At 40.9% G+C, this 20,036-nt stretch overlaps 1 protein-coding gene across 2 annotated transcripts in view; it reads left to right on the plus strand.

The window, feature by feature from the left end:
* The window catches only part of unc5db (unc-5 netrin receptor Db), a 253,730-nt gene that overhangs the window by 134,271 nt on the left and 99,423 nt on the right, over positions 1-20,036 (plus strand). For both annotated transcript variants that reach the window (XM_019885253.1, XM_019885254.1), the window contains exons 3-4: positions 9,842-9,985; positions 14,347-14,450. In XM_019885253.1, coding sequence (XP_019740812.1) covers positions 9,842-9,985; positions 14,347-14,450 — 248 coding nt within the window. The remainder of the gene's footprint in view (positions 1-9,841; positions 9,986-14,346; positions 14,451-20,036) is intronic.

The raw sequence follows: 20,036 nt of genomic DNA on the forward strand, positions 1-20,036 counted from the left end.
TTGCACGACTGTCCGTGTCTTATTTGTTGTGTTGTATTATTTGTTATTTTGACTTCAAGATGGCACCGCGGTAGTGGCTGCCTTTACAGCAGCTCCTCTATTTTGTTCTTCTACTTCTTCCTTTCATAACTTTACTGCTGTGAATTGGGAATTTCTCCATTGTGAGACTAATAAAGGTTTTCTTATCTTAAAATACACACACACACACACACACACACACACACACACACACACACACACACACACACACATATACACGTGAAGTCATTGCGTCATACACAAGCAGAGATAAACAAACATGGCAAAACTCACATGCAGTCACGCGCAACACAGCAACACACTTTTGGAGCGAGGAGCAAAACAACAGCTTTAATCCTGTGGCGAGGGACATGAATATAATGTTTTATTGACAGTAGAAAGTCATCATGATGTTATCTATACATTGCCTGTTTCGATCGGGTTGTTCTCATTGATCACAGCTACCACGTATGCCGGACTAACTCTGTCCGCTCACGCATATAAACAGGTATTCGAAATGTTTCAGAAACTGAAATTTTGACCTTAACCCGAATATTGACCGCATGTAAACGTAGTCTGTGAAAGGTATGGAGGCAAACCGTTGCAGCAAAATGGGCCAATGCAAATGGAGTCAGCCACTGGGCCTCAAACACAGGTGACAAGGCAATTTCAGCTGTGAAACATTTTTGGAGCAGAAAGAACACAATTTTTCTGTGTTTTAGAAACGACATGGTGTCCGATATACCGAAGAAAATGGAGAAAATTGCTATTGGGCACTAAACTGTCCAGTCGATAACCAGAAAGTACACACACAGGAGCGTCACAACATTTTGAAGCAGCAGTCCAAGCAACTAATGCAGGATTTTGAAACTGCTGGCTTCCAGTATCTTCTCCAGTTTACTTCACTCGTTCCAAAACAGTGAGCAAGATTATCCACAACAGTTGCTAACCCTGCCACCAAGGTCAAGGACAAAGACGGACACAAACAGATGAAGTTAATAGTCATCTGCGTCCCACTCACCATTTCTGGATTTAAATCCGTCCTCAAACACCACCACCACTAGACTGCATTGTCCCTGAATGACTCTCTCCCTGATTTTACAGACAAGGCAAAGAACCTTGTCAATATTGGAGTCCATCTTACACATCTCCCATGCCCCTTTTTCTCGTCCCTTAACCCTCCCTATTGTTCAACCGTCCCCATTACAAGACACTTCAGCCATCCACCTGTCGATCTTCCTCTTCATCCATGAAGGATTTTAACTCTAGTCCTGTCTGATATGTTATCAACGTTGTTGTCCCCAGAATAAGTCGGGGCCTTTGAAACGAAGGAATTTAAGCAAACTTTTGCTTACCCTGAGATTTTACATATACCCAGAAACCACACCAACCACAATAATGGGCTTACAATCCATCGCTACATTAGCTGCCATTGTTATGTTGGATGTGTTTGCATGTGGCATCAGCACTTGAATCAACTATTAACCCACTAGCACAAACACAGTACAGTCATGCAAAGATGATGACAAGGACAAGAATCGTCAAATTAATTTGTGCCTTTAGGGTCCCTTTGCTCTTTCATGCTTGCTGCACAAAGACAATAGATAAGTGGCACATTAACAATGGGTGCTAGAACAAGCCCCTTTGTTAACAATCATTCCCTACCCACATGAAATGGCGGCGTAACATGTCTCCAGTGGAGAGATTTTATTGTCAGGTCTGCTGAGATTTTTTTTTTTTTTTTTTTTTTCCCCAGTTGTGTCAGTAAGCTATAAATGGGGTGGAATGGCTGTGTTACAGTGGTAGTTTCCCAACCCAGAAGTTGGTGGCTGAAGTGCCCTTGAGCAAGATACCAAACCCTCAGTTGCTCCTGGTGCTGCTGTTGCTGTTGAGCAACGTCCAACTGGGTCCCAAAGCGGCTCCTAAAGCCGCAGCGACCCGGGTACCTGCAGACCCAGTTGTCAACTGTTGACTGGGAATTGTTCGTAGCCCGAAGGCACGCCCAACACCGCTTGGAGGTCGTTCCCAATTTGGGCTGCTCCTGATGCTAATAATAAATGGGGCCGCAATTGGTGGGACAACCAGATGTTTGAAATATAATGAAGAAAAACAGGTTTTCCGGTGGCATGGTGGTCAACTGCTTAGCACGTCCGCCTGACAGTGCCGAGGTCATGAGTTCGATTAGGTGTGACTGTGAGCATGAATGGTTGTTTGTCTATATGTGTCATGCGATTGGCTGGCAACCAGTTCAGGGTGTACCCCGTCTACTGCATGAAGTCAGCTGGGATAGGCTCCAGCACGTCCGGGACCCTCATGAGGATGAGCAAATCAGATAACGGATAAGTGGACAGGAAGCAGGCATTATGATGTACATTTTGATGGTCCACAAAGGACAATAAAGATTCACATCAAATTAAAACCTGCACATACTGTATGTGATGAGAGTATATCAATACTGTATCATGTGAGAGAAAACTGTATCATATTTCTCAGAATCGATATTTGGTCTTACCACTGTATGCGGTTGATCTCAAATGTCCGATACCTCAAACACGCACCTTATAAAACTGGACTCATTTCATGCAACTTCAGGCATTTCACATAAATGTTTTTTTTTTTTTGTATGAATTAATGTGAAACAATAAACACATTGAGTATCAGTTTTGTATTTAATTAATTGTGTAACTTTTAGGGTGTTACAAAAAACAATTCGAGCGGGAAATCGGTGTTGATTTAAAATGGTACATGCTTGAAGCATATCGCACCCTTGTGTAGCGATATACGGATATGTCATCGTATGGAATTGACTTTTATGAGAGATTTCCAGCTGAAATAAATCAATACAAAACAGCTTGATGTTGCTGCTGATTCATTCTCTTTTTGAATACAATTAACTTGGATAGTTTGGGCTTTGGAGAGCTTTTACTTGTTGCATATTATTAAACATGACAAAAGCTACAGCTGTACGATATCAAATCAAATTGTAATCCCACTGAATCGAACCAAATGGAATTGTTACCTTTTCAAATCATTACATCCTTGAATTGTCTCACGTCTCATAACCACATGTATTGAGAAACGTATCAAAATGGCTTTTGGGGAGAGATATTCACCCCTTGGAATTGAATGGGTCATAAATCAAATACCCTCAAATATTGTCATGTATAATAAAGTACACTCGTCAAGTTATGGCCTTGCTTAAAACCATCAATTTGTAGATGAATCAGTTAGGTAGATCGATGGATGTCTGACTAAAATGCCATTTTAAATATGGTCAAAGTATGTGCGTATGGATTCATTTAGTGACCCAATATAAATCAAGTAACTTGATATATGTCATGCTCAAAACACATGTATAAAAGATCACCTATGCGACAATAATGGGTTTCAAGCAAACAATAACACATTTTTCTTTCCAGTGCAAAGGGCTACCATGCATAAAATTACCAGTCATGGCACAGAACTGTTTGAAATAAAACAACAACAAAACAACATTAAGTGCAAGAACTCATTGAGGAAAAGGCAAACTCACTCACTCACCTGTCTGTTGCAGTGCAGTATTGGCCAGTTCACCCTGCTTTGTAAAGGAGCCAAACAAAACTGCCAAACTCTCCTGCATGGTGCGCGCGGCCAGCTGTCACAACAGCCGCTTGTCCAAGTCACCATATGCGCTTGCAGTGCTATTAACAGTATTAAATATATTGGACAGACCTGGGAAAAGCACAGCTCTGAAACCACATCTGGCCCCCTCAGAATTTTGTCTTATAGTAGATAAGACCACATCACTTTGTAGTTCCTGTGCACAAGGTGGCGGTACGTACCAAAGAGCTGTAATCCGCTGATAAACTCAGAGAAGAAGAAGGAGAAAGAGACAGCTCGCTTTCTGTCTGAAAACTCCAAGAGTGAGGTGAAAATAATGATGACACTGTGGCAGACTGACGATGACGACCCGGAAGACCAGTAACATTTACTGATGGCCCTAAAATAGCGGTACAGAACGATAATTGAGCGATGACGGAAGCGTGGTTAAAATATCAATGGATTGACAGACTGACAATTATTGTATTGATTTGTCTTGAAATAATGATGGATTGACAATGACAGACGGGTGGTCCAGCCGCTGGCTGATGACGAAAGACTGACCGGCAAAATTTACTCAGGTGCATACCTGGTAGTTGATAGCTAGCTAGCTAGCTAGATAGATGGATGATTTGAATTTTAGATGGATTTAACAAGAACTGTTCTAAGTTGAAGAGAAACAGATCAAATGGTTTACTCTAATGAGCCTTGTCAACACTGTTCTGACAATAAACAAATACGGATGACAGATGACACAATGGCAACACTCAGCGCCGTCTGTCAGGCAAGCCACCTGTCAACACTTTCCGTTTCAACTTGCTCGCTGTGTTACAATGCTTACCCCGCCTCCCTCTCCCACAAGCCCTCAGATTTCTTTCATTCAATTTTTTTTCTCCAAATAGAGGCTTGTGCATTTTACACTATCATGGAAAGTAATTAATTATTATTTCCTCCACCATCTCTCAACACCCCACCCACCCACACAAAAACGCACGCGCGCGCGCCCACACACTGTCATCGTGTGAGCCCTCAGATGTTGCGAGAGAAATTATGAATTATGTGTCTCACTCTCTACTGATAGGCTGTAACGAAGAGGTGCCAGCCGGAGAGAGATTTAAAAATAAAAAAAATTTTAAAAAAAAGCACACACACTTAAGGAATGCTGCTTTGTTCAAGTAAACGTAAGCTACATAAATACTGCACTTTTTCGTCATTAAAATAGTTGTAACATTTGACATCATTATACCGATAACTGTCAAAACACGTACTTAAAATGCAGGGAGGAGCATGGCATATCTGAAATGTTTTGAACAAATTAAAATGATTTTTTATTGTCACATGATGAATAAAGCTTTACAGGATGAACAATGTATTGTACAACTGTATTCATTTGTGTTTGCTCTTTTTTCTCAATGTAAAATTGATTTGAATTGTTGACTTCTTGCCCTGTCCCTCTCTGTAGAGACTGTTTGCATGTATTATTATTATTTTTATTATTATTATAATTATTATTATTGTTATTATTATTACTAATCTATGCACACCGTGATTGGTTGTTCATAGGCAACAGGTATCTCAAACGCTTTGAGGTCGGAACTAGGAAACTGGGAACTGGGAAAAATCTGACTTCCCACCGTCCTCGAAGGCAGCATGAGTTCCCTGGTTTCTTTCTCTTTGTCGGGTCGTTGTTTCTGCCAGGCGTCAAATACCCTAGTCCTCTCATGTGCCCACTTCTGAGTCCATTCTCAACTTTGATTTGCTACTTTGTGTCTTGTTTTGTGGAGATCTGTTCATTGTGTGTTTTTTGATTCCAAATGCCATCCACACTCATTGTTTGCCTTTTTTTGTTTTTTGGGGGGGGGGGGGTAACAATAAATACTTTTTGTTTTTTGTACATCCTGCACTCCTGCCTTTTCTCACTGCTTCTTTTGCTCTTGTTCCACCCTTTTTCCACCACCACAACAACCTGCAACCAGTGACAAATTCAGAATGTTAGTAAACAATAGGTGATAGGATACTGGGGCATGACTCTCACTGACAACCTTTCTTCAAGGCAGAGTCCCAATTTCTAGTTATGTAGGCTTCTGATCAAATGCGATTCTGGAAAAGAAAAGCAAACTAAAGCCGACTGCTGATGGATGGGAGCTATCTATTACTGTGTTGGTTTCATTGTCATTATTTTGACCGAACACCTAGCGTAGTAGACCAAAGCATGCTCATCATTTCACTGTCAAAAGAGTAAACTCTATGTGTGCCTATAATTCAAGCAAAAGAAAACTCAAGCGCAAGCAATTTTGACTCTATGGCCCATCTAACACAGCCTAACCAGCTGTAAGTCAAATAGCATCATTCACCACGTGAAGCAACAGGCTCGTATATCACTGGCGCCAGGCTGAAAACTTGTACCTCCAAAATCGTCACTTTTCATGATACCCCCCCCCCCAAGACGGCATGTTTGTTCAGCCATTAAATTTGCATCATTAACGAGAGCAAACCATTTTTCGAAACTTCAGATTTCTCAACAGAGATAGAAAAAGTACTGACGTTCTCTACTTGAGTAAAAGTACAATTGTCTGTGTAAAAAAACTTAAAAGTAAAAGTACTCCTTCTAATAATTACACAAGTAAAAGTAAAAAAGTACAGTCTCTGAAATATACTTGACGAGTAAAAGTAAGAAGGATCTTTCCTCCTACATTATATATGTAATTAGAAGGATATTAAAGTTGAAAGATTGTCACGAAACAGGAAACCCAACCCTCAAACTGGCCCATGATTAGTTTTAACTTTAATGTGATGAATCGTGCAAGTATTGACCCGCCACTTGGAATCACTTTGCTTTTTTAAACCAACTCCTCTCTCACTCGAACACTTATGGTGCAGTACTAATGAAACAATTATGAGTATACTCAAGATCAACTTTCCCTCAAATTGCACATGTGAGCAATTGCCCACTTCTCTCACCCTCTCTGCTCACACGGTGACAGCTGGCACGCACCACGCACACACTACGTTACCAAACTCATTCCTTCATTTCCCCCCCACTTTAATCTACAAACAGGACACCAGACTATTCCCACTTCCGTGACAGTTTCAGTGTAGCGATCATTCAGGAAGTCCAAACATGAGCATAGTTTACGAGCCTCTTGAATTAGGCTCTTCAAAGGTCAGGTGACTAGGAATTTTTGTATTTTATTAAATGGAATGTGGACAATGTGTGACCATAGCAAAAGAGAATGGCTTAATTAATTATGCTTAAAATAACCCATGTGCTAAAATTAAAGTACCGTAACAAACGTAGGCCAATTTTACTGGTGTCATAAATCTCCATTCGATTATATCTTTTTTTTTTTGGATGTGACTGTGATCATAACATTTTACATCACGTACCTTGTTATGATCACAATTTTTGGCCAGGTGTGATACTGGTTTGGCTGGCATGTGCATGTCTGATGTTGCTCATCGTTGTCCAAGGAGTGCTCTGGGAGTTTGTGTCAATGCTCAGATGGATGGAAAATGAGAGGGAACATTGCTCAAAATTACTTGACTTTTGAATGTACCCACATTAAGATTTCATATTGAAAAGAATTCACTTAAATAATATTTCTAAGTAATTTTAATTGGTCCTGTTTGACCAAAACAAAGGACCTTGTCATTCGAATACATTTTGAGGGGACTGTTTGTGTACAGGGCGGCCCGGTGGTCCAGTGGCTCGCGAGTCGACCTCACAGTGCAGAGGGCTTGGGTTCAATCCCTGCTCCGGCTTCCCTGTGTGGAGTTTGCATGTTCTCCCTGGGCCTGCATGGGTTTTCTCTGGGTACTCCGGTTTCCTCCCACATACCAAAAACATGCACACTCAAAATTGTCCCTAGATGTGAGTGTGAATGTGAGCATGGATGGTTGTTTGTCTCTGTGTGCCCTGCGATTGGCTGGCAACTGGTTCAGGGTGTCAAGCACCCCCCGTGACCCTTGTGAGGATAAAGCGGATCAGAAAATGGATGGATGGATGGATGGATGGATGTTTGTGTACACAAAGTTGGATAATATAATTTATAGTACTGTAACCTCTTAAATCTCGTCTTTTTAGGATGTCACCAATAATTTGTCATTATTTTAGGAAATACACTATGCAGACAAGTGAAACAGTAACACTTAAAATCATTACAGCCAATAACCTTTGTCATTACTTTGGCTCAATCTGAATAGCCCGAGTGAGGCTGTTTAAATATTGCACAATGTTGCGTTTGCAACAAATTCTTCATGCCACATTGATATTCATGTTTGTGTGATGCTGTTAAATTAGTTCTGAAGTTTGACATACTTTCAAATGCAAATCACTATCATATGGTGCACACATAAAGTTCTGAGCTGCACGGAATAGTATTTTTTATTTTTTTTTTATGGAGCAGACATGCGACTACAGTGTGAGGTACTTTAATGAATATGAATTCTTTATTTTTTAAATCATACCATATATACATATTTTAGAGGCTTGTTTGAGTTGAAGTAAGGCAATTATTACATTTTCTGTATAATCATTTAAATGTATTGAGTAATTTTTTTTTTGTGGAGCTCTCCAAATCCCAGTCATCGTTTCAATAGAATTCAGATGATCACCTGCCATGGCCTTCTTGATGTGAATGATTCATGCAGTTCAGATTTGGAGTGAAAAAGTGCTACAATTAACTAAACGTGATTTAGTCAAAAGAGATTCATAAGCATTATAACATATACAACAAATATGTTGGATTTCACTCGTCCAGTGATTATAATAGCTATATCATTTATACCCACCATGCACCACCACTTTGAAATGTTCCCATTTTAATTTTACGCCTGGCAGCGACATGGATCTCCTCTGCCATTCAGATAGGTTTAACTGGTATCCATTTTGATGTCTGCTCAATATTTTTCAAATGGTGCACCCACTGTGTGTTGCTCTTTGACTTGAGTAAGAGCTTGTCAGATTAAAGCATTATTTATCAGAGTGGCACCACCAAAGTCCCAGTGCATTCAACATGTCTTCCTTTTAATCCAACAGAGTGAATGAGGTCCTGTCGACTACAGAGACTGAGGAGTAATGAGAATGCACACATCTGCTTTAAGCCGATTAATCAGATTAAAACGTGTGTGTATATGGCAATCTTAAACTTTACGACAGAGTGACAAACATTTGTAAATTGTCTGAGGGGATTTTCTGACTCAATGTTTTTATTTCCTCCACTTCAGTGCATTTAACATTACAAAAGCATTCATTGTCCAATATGATGTGGTGGCACCCAGAAGTGGCACCCTTTTTGTTACATCACATGCAATAGTCTCTTGCATTCTCTTGCATAGTCCTTCTACATATGCCGTTTGAAGGGTTTCTGTACAAATGTTAAAATTATTCTTTAATGTGTAAAGTGTCCTTTTTGGCTGTTACTCTGTACATCATTGAGCTTGCTGGAATATAGAACAGAACAGGGTTTCTGCCTATTTCTTTTGATGCTTTCAGAAGCAGTGTTTAGAATGTTGAGATTTTGGAGGTGTGTGTGTGTGTGTGTGTGTGTGTGTGTGTGTGTGTGTGTGTGTGTGTGTGTGTGTGTGTATAAGCCTTTTAAAAAATATGCAGAACTGTTCCTGTAAAACGGCGGCCCTGTGGTCGACTGGCTAGAGTGTCGGCCTCACAGTGCAGAAGTGCAGTGTTCGATTTGGGCTACAGGCTTCTTGTATGGAGTTTGTGTGTTCTCCCTGTGCCTGCGTGGGTTTTCTCCAGGTTCTCCGGTTTCCTCCCACATTCCAAAAACATGCGTGGCAGGTTAATGGAACACTCTAAATTGTCACGAGGTGTGAGTTTGAGCGCAGATGATTGTTCGTTTATGTGTGCCCTGCGATTGGCTGACAACCGGTTCAGGGTGTACCCCGCCTACTGCCCGAAGACAGCTGGGATAGGCTCCAGTACGCCCGCGAACCTCTTGAGGATGAAGCAGTCCTATTAATAGATGGATGGATGGATATTCCTGTAAAACCTGTAGACACCTTGATTGTAAGGCTTACCATTCAGAAGTTTGCCTGGCGCTGCCCTGATGAACAGAATCGCCAGTGTGATTGGTAACTGGCAAAAACACAACTTGCATAGCTATTGTTGTTCCAGCCATTAAAAAAAAAAAACCTGTCACAATGTGGATGTTTGCAGAAATCCAGATGAGGTTATTCTCACACAAAAATGTGGAAAGAAACCCTAAACATTTTCCTTTGTTTATAGGTCTTAAAGTGCGGGAGGTGATGATCAACGTGTCCCGTCAGCAGGTTGAGGATTTCCATGGCCCGGAAGACTACTGGTGTCTCTGTGTGGCATGGAGTCACTTAGGTACCTCCAAAAGTCGCAAGGCTACAGTCCGCATTGCCTGTGAGTATTTCAGCAATTCATCTGTGCCCGCTGAAGCATATAACTTCATAGCAGCAGGGGGGGCGAACTCGAAGTCATATGAGTCAACACTCGAGTCACTGATTTTAAGACTTGCAACTTCTGTCTTATGAATTTTGAGCTCCATGACTTGACAAGTCATTCACGGTACATTCGGAAATCTGAAATTTGGAAAATCACCTGTACACGCGAGCGCTTCTTGAGCAAGTGACACGGAGCAATGAAGCTTCCAAGTATTTTGTCCGCATTTAAAACAGCACTTTCGTCACATCTGATTCGGAAGTGCTGTTTCAAGGATTACCAGGATCTTTTTGATGCATGCAAGCATCATGCGAGGTTTGCAAACCGAAGATAAGAGCCGCACCTACGACATTTTCCTTCATCTGTCAGATGCTTGAAAGATAGCTGCGTGAACTGTGAAACTAAGCACACTAGGTTAGGTTGACAGTTTAGGTCATCAACAGCTGGTCATATATTAAATACATTTCATGAGAGTTGTGCATTTAATTGAGAAGACCAAGTGACAGATAAGACACTACAGAAACTATGGCCTTGCAATTAACCCCCCACCCTCCCAAAAAAAAAAAAAAACAAAACTGACAGCTTTTTAAACATACATACATACGGGTAAGTATACATTGATCCACATTGAGTTCTTTTCTGGTTGTGAGAGTCTCTACCATGTTTAACGTGGCAAGGGCCTCGTAAACTCAGTATGCATGTCAACCTTACAAGAACTTCATTAAGCCACAACCTACAAAGTGCACAAAGTTAATACATCTCATTCACCCACACACACACGCACTATTAGATTTGGGAAACAGATTGGCACAACAAATGTCGTTTTTAAAATCTGATAATTACACTTTTACTCCCACATACAGCATGTTTCAATATTCATCATCTTTGTGCCAGTGTTAGATACATTAGTAGCTGTAAACACTCATGCAGTTTTATGACTCTCATTCTTCTAAATCAGGGATGGGCAACTTAAGTGATGGAGGGCGACACACTTTTTCATCAGTGCTACTGGGGGGCACATAGGATCAAGCACGTCTGAATCAGACGTGGCAGAAACTGCTGTTTTAAATTTGGACAAAATGCGTACTTATATGCAAAGTACCAATGCCTGTCTAAGAAATACACTATCCTAATCCAACTACAAAAGGGTTGGAGCAAAATAACCACATACAGTACTGTCTTTTTTTTTCCAGTGCAATGGGCTCCCTTGCAAACACACTCCCACTCAAGGACAGCACAAAACTGCTGAACAGGAAACCAACATTACGTCCAAGAACTCATTCTGTCACAAAAATCAACACACTAAAATTTTTCAAATCATTCCGCTACTCTTTGTCGTGCATATCATTCCAAATCCACAAAAAGAGAGGGAGTCCTCAGGAGCCTTCTGATGTCGTCCGTGAATCTGCAGTTATTTTGACTCACAGCTGTTGTCTTAACATTTGAATTTAATGTCATTTGAGAAATGAACCACAAAGTGGACATTTTTGGCACTAGAAGTAATTCAGCCACACAGACTCACTCCATTTATTTCGCAGTGACGTGTAGAACTCTCCATTAAATGAGATCGAGGACCGTCGCCTCTTATTCCCAAATTATATCTACCCTCTGCCGTCTCGCTACTCTGGCGATATGAGATGATAGAAAGAGTCCCTACACGGGGGACCATATTGACTTCCGTAAAAGCTGTGCCACGCATCGTCTTTTTTGGAGGGAAGAGGTGCTAGACATCATTCAATGTCATCCTTTCTGGGCATGCCTGTTCCATTACGGATCATTGCGTTCACATTAAAAGTCACATTTGTTTCAGTAATGTGAATGAGTACATATAAAAATCAGATTTAACAAAAATAAATTAATAAATTGTGCATCACGCCCTGCAGTGTGAACAGAACAGAAGGCCCAGCGTAAGCACAACTAAGCCATGTCTGCCATCGTGTGCTGATTGGTGATATTGCAACTTAAACTACTTAAAACTTGAAACTGGAAATTGGATTTTTGGATCTTGGACTATTGACATTGAACACTGCTCAACAAATTGTTCCTAAATTTTCTCGTCAGAGATCAGATTTGATCGCTCAATATCATGTGCCTACATGTCAGCGTTTTGTGGAGTTGAACTCGCAACAGAGTAGTCTGTGTTTTCAAAACGGCAGGCTGTGACTCATTGAGGAACTGTCTCTCGTGAACCCGGATCCCACCAACTTTCCCAAGCACTGTGCTTGCTGCATTTTCTGGACACACCATGGAGCCCAAGAAGTTGCTGACAGCCGAGGAGGGAGATGACGGGGGAATTTGCTGGAGTTTTTTGGAGCAGTTGTCTGCTGTCCAAATGCAGCAGAAACTTTCATATAACAACCAACTAAACAAAACTGTTTGAGTTGTGGCTCTTGTTAAGATATGATTCCTCTCTGTTAGCTGGATTTGAAAGAAACAATGTAGAATGCTGTTGAAGGTATTTCCTGCTTACTGTGATTACAATCACCTTTGGTACCCCCTCACCCCCACTACTTTTATGACCCCTCCAGAGGACATGTCAACATCAAAAGAGGAACTGTTATCTCAAGTATCTGTGTTGCAGCTATTGAGGGACTGCGCTTTGCTATGAGTACTATTGATCTCAGTCTCTTTCGTGAACATTTGTTTGCACACTTAAAACAACATATGTGGTGTTAAAGTTTATCTTCTTCCTCCTTGGTTGATTAACGGCCCCCCAAGTGTCTCTTCCGTTGTTCCCCCGCACCTTGGGTCGGTCCCTGATCGCTGTTAAGCCCCCCTGGGAAGACCTCTTATCTCAGGATGTATGCACAGCTAACCGCCTCTCATTATCATATTGTCTCTATATAATCTCATGAATGTGTTTCTTCTACGCTTCCTGATTCAAATCTGGACCCCTCAGGAGCCCGAATCGATTCGTAAACTGCAGAAAATAAATTAAAACCCTTCGAAGGAACTGTTCATCGCCTCCAGCCTTTATTTGGTTAACCAACATCCTCATCATCCGAAATTCAACGAACACGCGAGGAAGAGAAAGGCCGCTCTTCCCCCAACACTCTCTATGTTGACAATACCTTGGAATTAAAGATAGTGGAAGTTATGACAGAGATGGTTGGGAATCTTCTTCCATGTATCATAATATAGCTGTTCTTGGAAAATATGACACATTTTATAAGTGGCTGCATATATAGAGCACTGGTTCAAGTAGGTTCTTGATCATTTTAGGGAATGCATGCAAGTCATGTTTTGTACATTAGGTAAAAAAAAAAGTGTTTCTATGTAGGGATTTCAGGATTGACTTCATGAAATCCAGCAATCAAAAGACTTACTGTATGTGGATGTCAGCAAGTCAATGCACAGCTGTATTTGTTTTTCCTGCAATCAGTAAACCAACTAAACATCTCCTAGCACCACGCCAATTGATAACATATTCACCAATGTAATTAAAAATGAAAGTTAAATGACATTAGTGACCACTTACCAATATTTACAGTGCTTCATAGCTCCCAGAGGAGCAATGTAGGTATGAGAAAACAATATAGATGGGTAAGAACAAATGAATGGATTTCCACTTTCAATAATGAATGGAAGGCACAGAATTGAATATGACGTGAACAGTGCTTATGATACCCCTTTGACCTTATTAACAACATTTTATAATAAACGCTGTCCAATTAGAGAAATAAATCAGCAAACTACAAATTTACGAAATGGCCATGGTTGACTAAAGGTTTCCAAAAGAAATTACAGGGAGATTTTATACGTCTGAAAACAAAGTAAATAGTTGAATTGTTGTCTTGACATTTTTTTAATGTCTTTTTTTTCCTCGCAGTCATCCGAATCATATTTAAAAAGAAACTGACGTGCATTCTCTAAAAACGTGCAATTAAAGATAAATGAAAAAAACATTTATGATAATTATAATTTTTATATATTTTTTTTACTTCTTTCCAGCTCTTGTATGCAAAGAACTGCTTGTGATCTGTGTGAAACTTTTTCAAAAGTCATTTAGTGCTGAAAGCCACATTTTGACTCCCACACTGATGTTTCTTACCGGATTGCAGCAATGTTTTTTTTTTTGTCTCCAAACAAAATCCGTCTATTGTGCGATTGTTTTGATTGCCCAGTGCACTCTTCATAAGCTGCTATCCAGTTATGTCCTTGAAACCCCCTTGTAAAGAGATCATCGAGCACAGGGCCATAGTCGAGTGGGTTTTGAAGGTCATGGCACACAGGGGCATGGCGGCCATTTTGAGGTGACCGGATGATGCAAAAATGACCGTCACACTTGACACTTGACAGTTGCCTCTTATCTCCCCACACAGACCTAAGAAAAAACTTTGAGCAGGACCCCCAGGGGAAGGAAGTGCCAATCAATGGGATGATCGTTCTGCACTGTCGCCCTCCGGAGGGAGTGCCTGTGGCAGAGGTATGACGGACACTCTTCTTTCCCTCTCTCCTGAAAGACGAGAAGCAAATACTCCCCCTGAGCGCAGCAGATTTGAATCAAGTGTCTCGCGTGATTCATCAAGATTAGACTCAGAAACCCGGAGAGTCGATGGCAACGTCTTTTCTACTTCCTGTGACCTTTAGGAGATTGATATACTCGTTTGAGATCACCAGTACCAACACTTGAAGGGAAATAAAAATGTTTTCTCCACAGTGACTGAGTCAGCAAAGGTAGCGGGAATAACATGAAACCAAACTGTCTTAAATGCCAGGGCACTTCTGAGAGTCTTGTGAGATTCCACTGTGAGAAATATAGAGACAAGTGAAATAGGTTTTGGAACTGACTGAGCCGTGACGGTAAGTGGGAAATTGTTTTGACCTTATCAAGTTGGGTGCTCTTACTCTTATGTGGGTAAGATTTCTCTTGACTGAATTTGCACTTCTTAATCAGATGTGATATATCACATTTATAGTCTTTCTCATGTCCCATTTTTAAATACTCTCTCCTTGCATACATATCGCTAACACGTGTTTGTCAGTGACTGAGGTTTTTCTCTGTCTCCTCACTAGACACAAGTTAGGGCCATAAATAATTTGGGGTATTGTAAGGGTCACATACTGTATATTATCCGAATAACAATAATTTTATAGGCCAATCCAGCTAAGTGTATTTTAATGTGCATGTCATCGTTCAGCTATCGAGGTCCTTTGGGAAGATGTATGCTTGTGTTGTTTACATGGTAATGACTTACTCTTAGAAATGCCGTAATTGTGTCAAAAATGAATTATTGTATTGCCTTTATCCACACACACACACACACACACACACACACACACACACACACACACACACACACACTTCTTCGTACAAAATTAATTGGTTCGGGAAGAAATTTCTCAACTAGAAAATGTAAGTAGAGACATGTTTTCCATGTAAATTCCCTAATTCATTCCAAGCCCCTCCCCCATAAATTCAGACATAAATGTTTCCTAAAGCATAAAAATGTATCAAAATCTGTAACAAATACATGTTCCAATTAATTATTGCACAATAAATACGAGTTGGCGGCGCGGGCACCCGCAGCGGCTCCTCTTGTTGTCTGTTTAAGAGGGAGGAAATTTCATCTGTGCTGTATGTCACACATACAGCACATTTGACAATAAAGTTGTACTTGACTTGAGTTGTGCATAATGTAAAAAACAAACAATAGAGTAAAGAATACAAATGATGGTCATTTAACTTTTAACTGCGTCCTCATCATTTTTTCCCCTCTTTAGTTCATGTTCTCTCTCAGAGTGGTTTTTGCTGGCGTTTTGTAAAGAAGTGATCCAAGGACGTTTGCTTTTGTCAGCTTTTAACAATCCTTCGAAAATGTGCAAGGCAAACATCAGATAGTGAGAGATCGCCCGACTGGTGAACACTTTTTCTGGGTGAATCACAATTACGTAAAAATATTGGAACACCTCATGGCCCAAGGGTCGAATGATGAGGACGCTGCATCGACACAGATCTATCTACACACATAGAAACATACGGTAGAGGTCCCTCTTAGCCAATGGGATGCCAAGATGATGCTCGGTAATAGCCAATAGCAGAGCAGCTCTAAGTGTGTTGCATTCAGGAAACTCGGAGCTGCAAGTATCAGCTCATTCTGTATTTTTACCTTTCGTATCTTGAATTTTCTTTCGTAACAAGAGGCAATATTTTCCTTTTGAGATGTTTCGGAACTAGAAAATTTCGTATGAAGAGACGTTCGAAAGTAGAGGTCCCACTGTATGTATAAAATGGCTTCTAACACCCTCAAATCAGTTTATCATTAGTTATCAGGTACTACATACCAAGATTTTCGATTCAAAGTGCTTTACATGCCATTTAATTGCTTGTGTGCGTGTTGCTGATAGATTTTAGCATTTTAATCATCACCAATGGTAAATACAAGTGGGCCTCCCGTGGAGAAAGATCGCGAGATAAAATCATCTCAGCGGGATCAGCCTCCGCGTCTGACTTGTGGGGCAAATACCACATTTAAATGTCTTCGAGAAAAAAGGTCACCAGGTCCTTGTCAATGAAAATGTCAAATGTCTATTCTGTACTGGTCCAATGACCATAAGACTGGCTGCTCTGTGCAAGGCACATTTTTTTAGGTGGAGATTATTCCTGGACCCTGCACTGTATGAATGATTCAACATGGAAATGGAGAATGGTGCTGATGTCATCTCAGTGCTACAAAATCCACCGTGCGGATAAAAATAGATGAGAGTAGTATAGACTAAAATCACAATTTCAGATGTAGTTCTTTTCCAACACATATGAATCCAGCCACAAGAGATAGGCGTGAATACATTAGAGTCTAATATCCTCAGCCCAGTAGATTTCAGCGCAACTCGCTCCATAAAATATTGAGATGGTGATGAGTGTGGTAGTGTCAGGTTAGATTGTTGCTACAGGGTGACTGCTATACAACCAGTTACTTCCAAAAGGAAATATATTTCAGTAACTTGCAATTGAAAATAATAAGTTTTTTGACAATATAAACATCTGTGTAGAGTAATAAGTTTGTTATTACCTTTTAGTTGCTTTTTTTTTTCAATCAATGATTATTTTTTTTATTCATGATTTCAACATTCTAAGAGGTAAATATGAAATTTGCAACCATAGCTGGTAAAGGTAACTTGTAACAAGGATCTTAACCTTATAGTGTAGGGTGTAATGTTAAATGTTTCAACTCAATGGTGGACAAGCATTATCTTTGATTACAGTTTTTCTCAGTTGCTTTGGTACATTCTTGAGATGAGAATAGAACACTTGCAAAACGGTGTTCTTCTCAAAACAATTTGTACAATACGTATCGATATATGTCGCATCAGTTGAAAAACAATGTCCCACTCCGAGTAATAATTTTGCGTAACGCATTATATGACTTTGTGAACCGCCTTTACGTAATATATTACTGTAACGTGTTGCAAAAGTAATGCGTTACCCGCAGCACTGCATCCGAAAGAGAGGCAAAATACAAAAAACAGGAGCTTTTGTCATTTATTCATGTTGCTATTGTCAAGGATGTCAGAGCAAGGAAATCACTTTTGATGTCAGTTTAATTTCAAATGGAAAAAAACTAAATCTATTTCATTTTCAAAATATTAGAAGGTAACATCACCTTTTTGGTCAATTAACTAGAATAAAAACATAAGCTTTTTGACATGTCCAAGTATGGCTGACACACACACTGACACACACACACACACACACACACACACACACACACACACACACACACACACACGCACAAAGAAGAAGAGCAGGGATTTAAACGCAGAGCATATCTTTTTAACTTTTGGTGGAAGCAGTACACTGGAAGCCTGTATGACAGGGGTGGCCAACCAGTCGGAGACGAAGAGCCAATTTTTTTACTGTTACTGCACAGAGCCCCACCATACCCCTCCCCGCGCACGCACACACACACGCACACACACACACACACATACACACACACGCACACACACACACACACATACACACACACGCACACACACACACACACATACACACACACGCACACACACACACACACATACACACACACGCACACACACACACACACATACACACACACGCACACACACACACACACATACACACACACGCACACACACACACACACATACACACACACGCACACACACACACACACACACACGCGGGTGCCCACCAGTGCACTCGCGCACATATGCACGCACACCACATGAGCAACAGTCGGAACGTGCCGAAAATGAATGAAAGCTAAAGATACAAACAAACAAATCTTTTTTTTTTTCCCCACCCATTTCCTCCTCCCACCCCTTGCAGTCAACTTGGGACCAGTTCGCTGGCTCCCGGTTCTGATCGACGTATTGGGCACCCCTGCCTTAAAATCAGAGGTAATTCGCTGACTAGCTTAGCGTGTAGCACCGTTGTTTGCGCATGAGTGGTGATGCAGTCATCTGATTGGTTGCCCTCTATGTCAATCAAGTAACGGTGCGATGATAGGCTGACGTCGTACGTTCTGTGTAGTTCGCGCCTTTTTTGAATGGCATCGCCACTGCCGAGGCGTTTTCGACGCTTGTCGTGTGAAAGCCCGGGAGCCGCATTGAACCAGCCAAAGAGCCGCATGTGGCTCGCGAGCCGCGGGTTGGACACCCCTGCTGTATGAGATAGATTTGAGGTGTATCTATGAAAATAAAGTGTGAAATGAAGAATAATAATAACACATTTTATTTGTAAGCGCCTTTCACAGCACTCAAGGACACTTTACAACCAAGAGCAAATAACAAAACCACAGATAAAATTATAAATAAAAGAAGAGAAAGATTTAAGGTGAATATGCAAGTCTGAATAGGTGGGTTCTGAGCTGGGTTTTGAATGTGGGAAGAGAGTCAATATTACGAATATTGGGTGGAAGTTTAGAGAATAGCCGAATGGGAATACAACTTTTTTTTTTTTTTTTTTGAGCAAAAGTCTTTGATCTCAAGATGAATCCTCATCTTCAGCAGTTGTTTGGGTGGACCGTCTACGTACGCTCTAGCACCAAGGAAAATCAAATAAATGGCCACGCTCTCTGATAAAGCTGTTTGTTCAGCTTTGCCAAGACATTCTTATGATCCTCCCAAACAATTCACCATTTGAATGTCACAGATTTACCTTTAAACACCTCACTTGGACTAAAATGTTCCCACTTTTCCTGCTGTTATTTGCTTGCTATTTTGTCACTGGTTAAATAAGTTCGAGCAAAAAGAGGACGGGTTTCATGATTCAACCAAGTCGAGACATTACACCCTGCCAGTCGGAAGCTGAGAGCGTCTTGTGTTTATTTAGTTCTGGAAAAACACAAAGGAATAGCAATGTAGCAGGGCATGCCTCAGAGAGGCGCAGACATGGTATTTAGAAACCAACAAAGGAGCAAGCTGACTTTGTACTTTTCTACAGTGAAACTCCTCTAGAACGAAACCTGCATGGGCGAAAATACCCCCTTATGTGAAAAAATCTTCATGCATTAACACAATTCCCATTCTCCTGCCCCCCATACGACGAAAAACCCCCTGTTGCGTTATACGAAATCATTTTGTCTGCTCCAGCCTCGCGAAGACATTCACTACAACGAAGTCTTATCCAACAGCGACCTCTCCTGCTTCGTTCGAAAAAAGGCAACAGTAACCACCACACTGGTTTACATAGTGAACGATGTTTATTTCGGTCACAGCTGCGAGTTTCCTGGGCTCAACATACTCATAGCTGCTCTGCTATTGGCTTACCGAGCATCATCCTGGCCTCCGATTGGCCAAGAGGCCACATAGACCTCACTGTCTATGTGTGTAGATACTGAAGCTAGATCCGGAGCATCCGATTAGCTGCTCAGAGTAAATTGCTTATGGCTCGACGGACATTTACTTTACTTTTTATCATGCTAAAAACACCCACGGGACGCTTCGTAGTCCTCGATGGCCATAGTTAGCTCTCGAAGGCGAAAAACCTTACGCTAACTGGAGCGCTTCTCTCTCATTAGCGCTCCAGTTAGCGTAAGGTTTTTAG

This window comes from Hippocampus comes, unplaced genomic scaffold (assembly GCF_001891065.2).
Source record: "Hippocampus comes isolate QL1 unplaced genomic scaffold, H_comes_QL1_v1.1 scaffold45, whole genome shotgun sequence".
In the NCBI taxonomy this organism is placed as follows: Eukaryota; Metazoa; Chordata; class Actinopteri; order Syngnathiformes; family Syngnathidae; genus Hippocampus; species Hippocampus comes.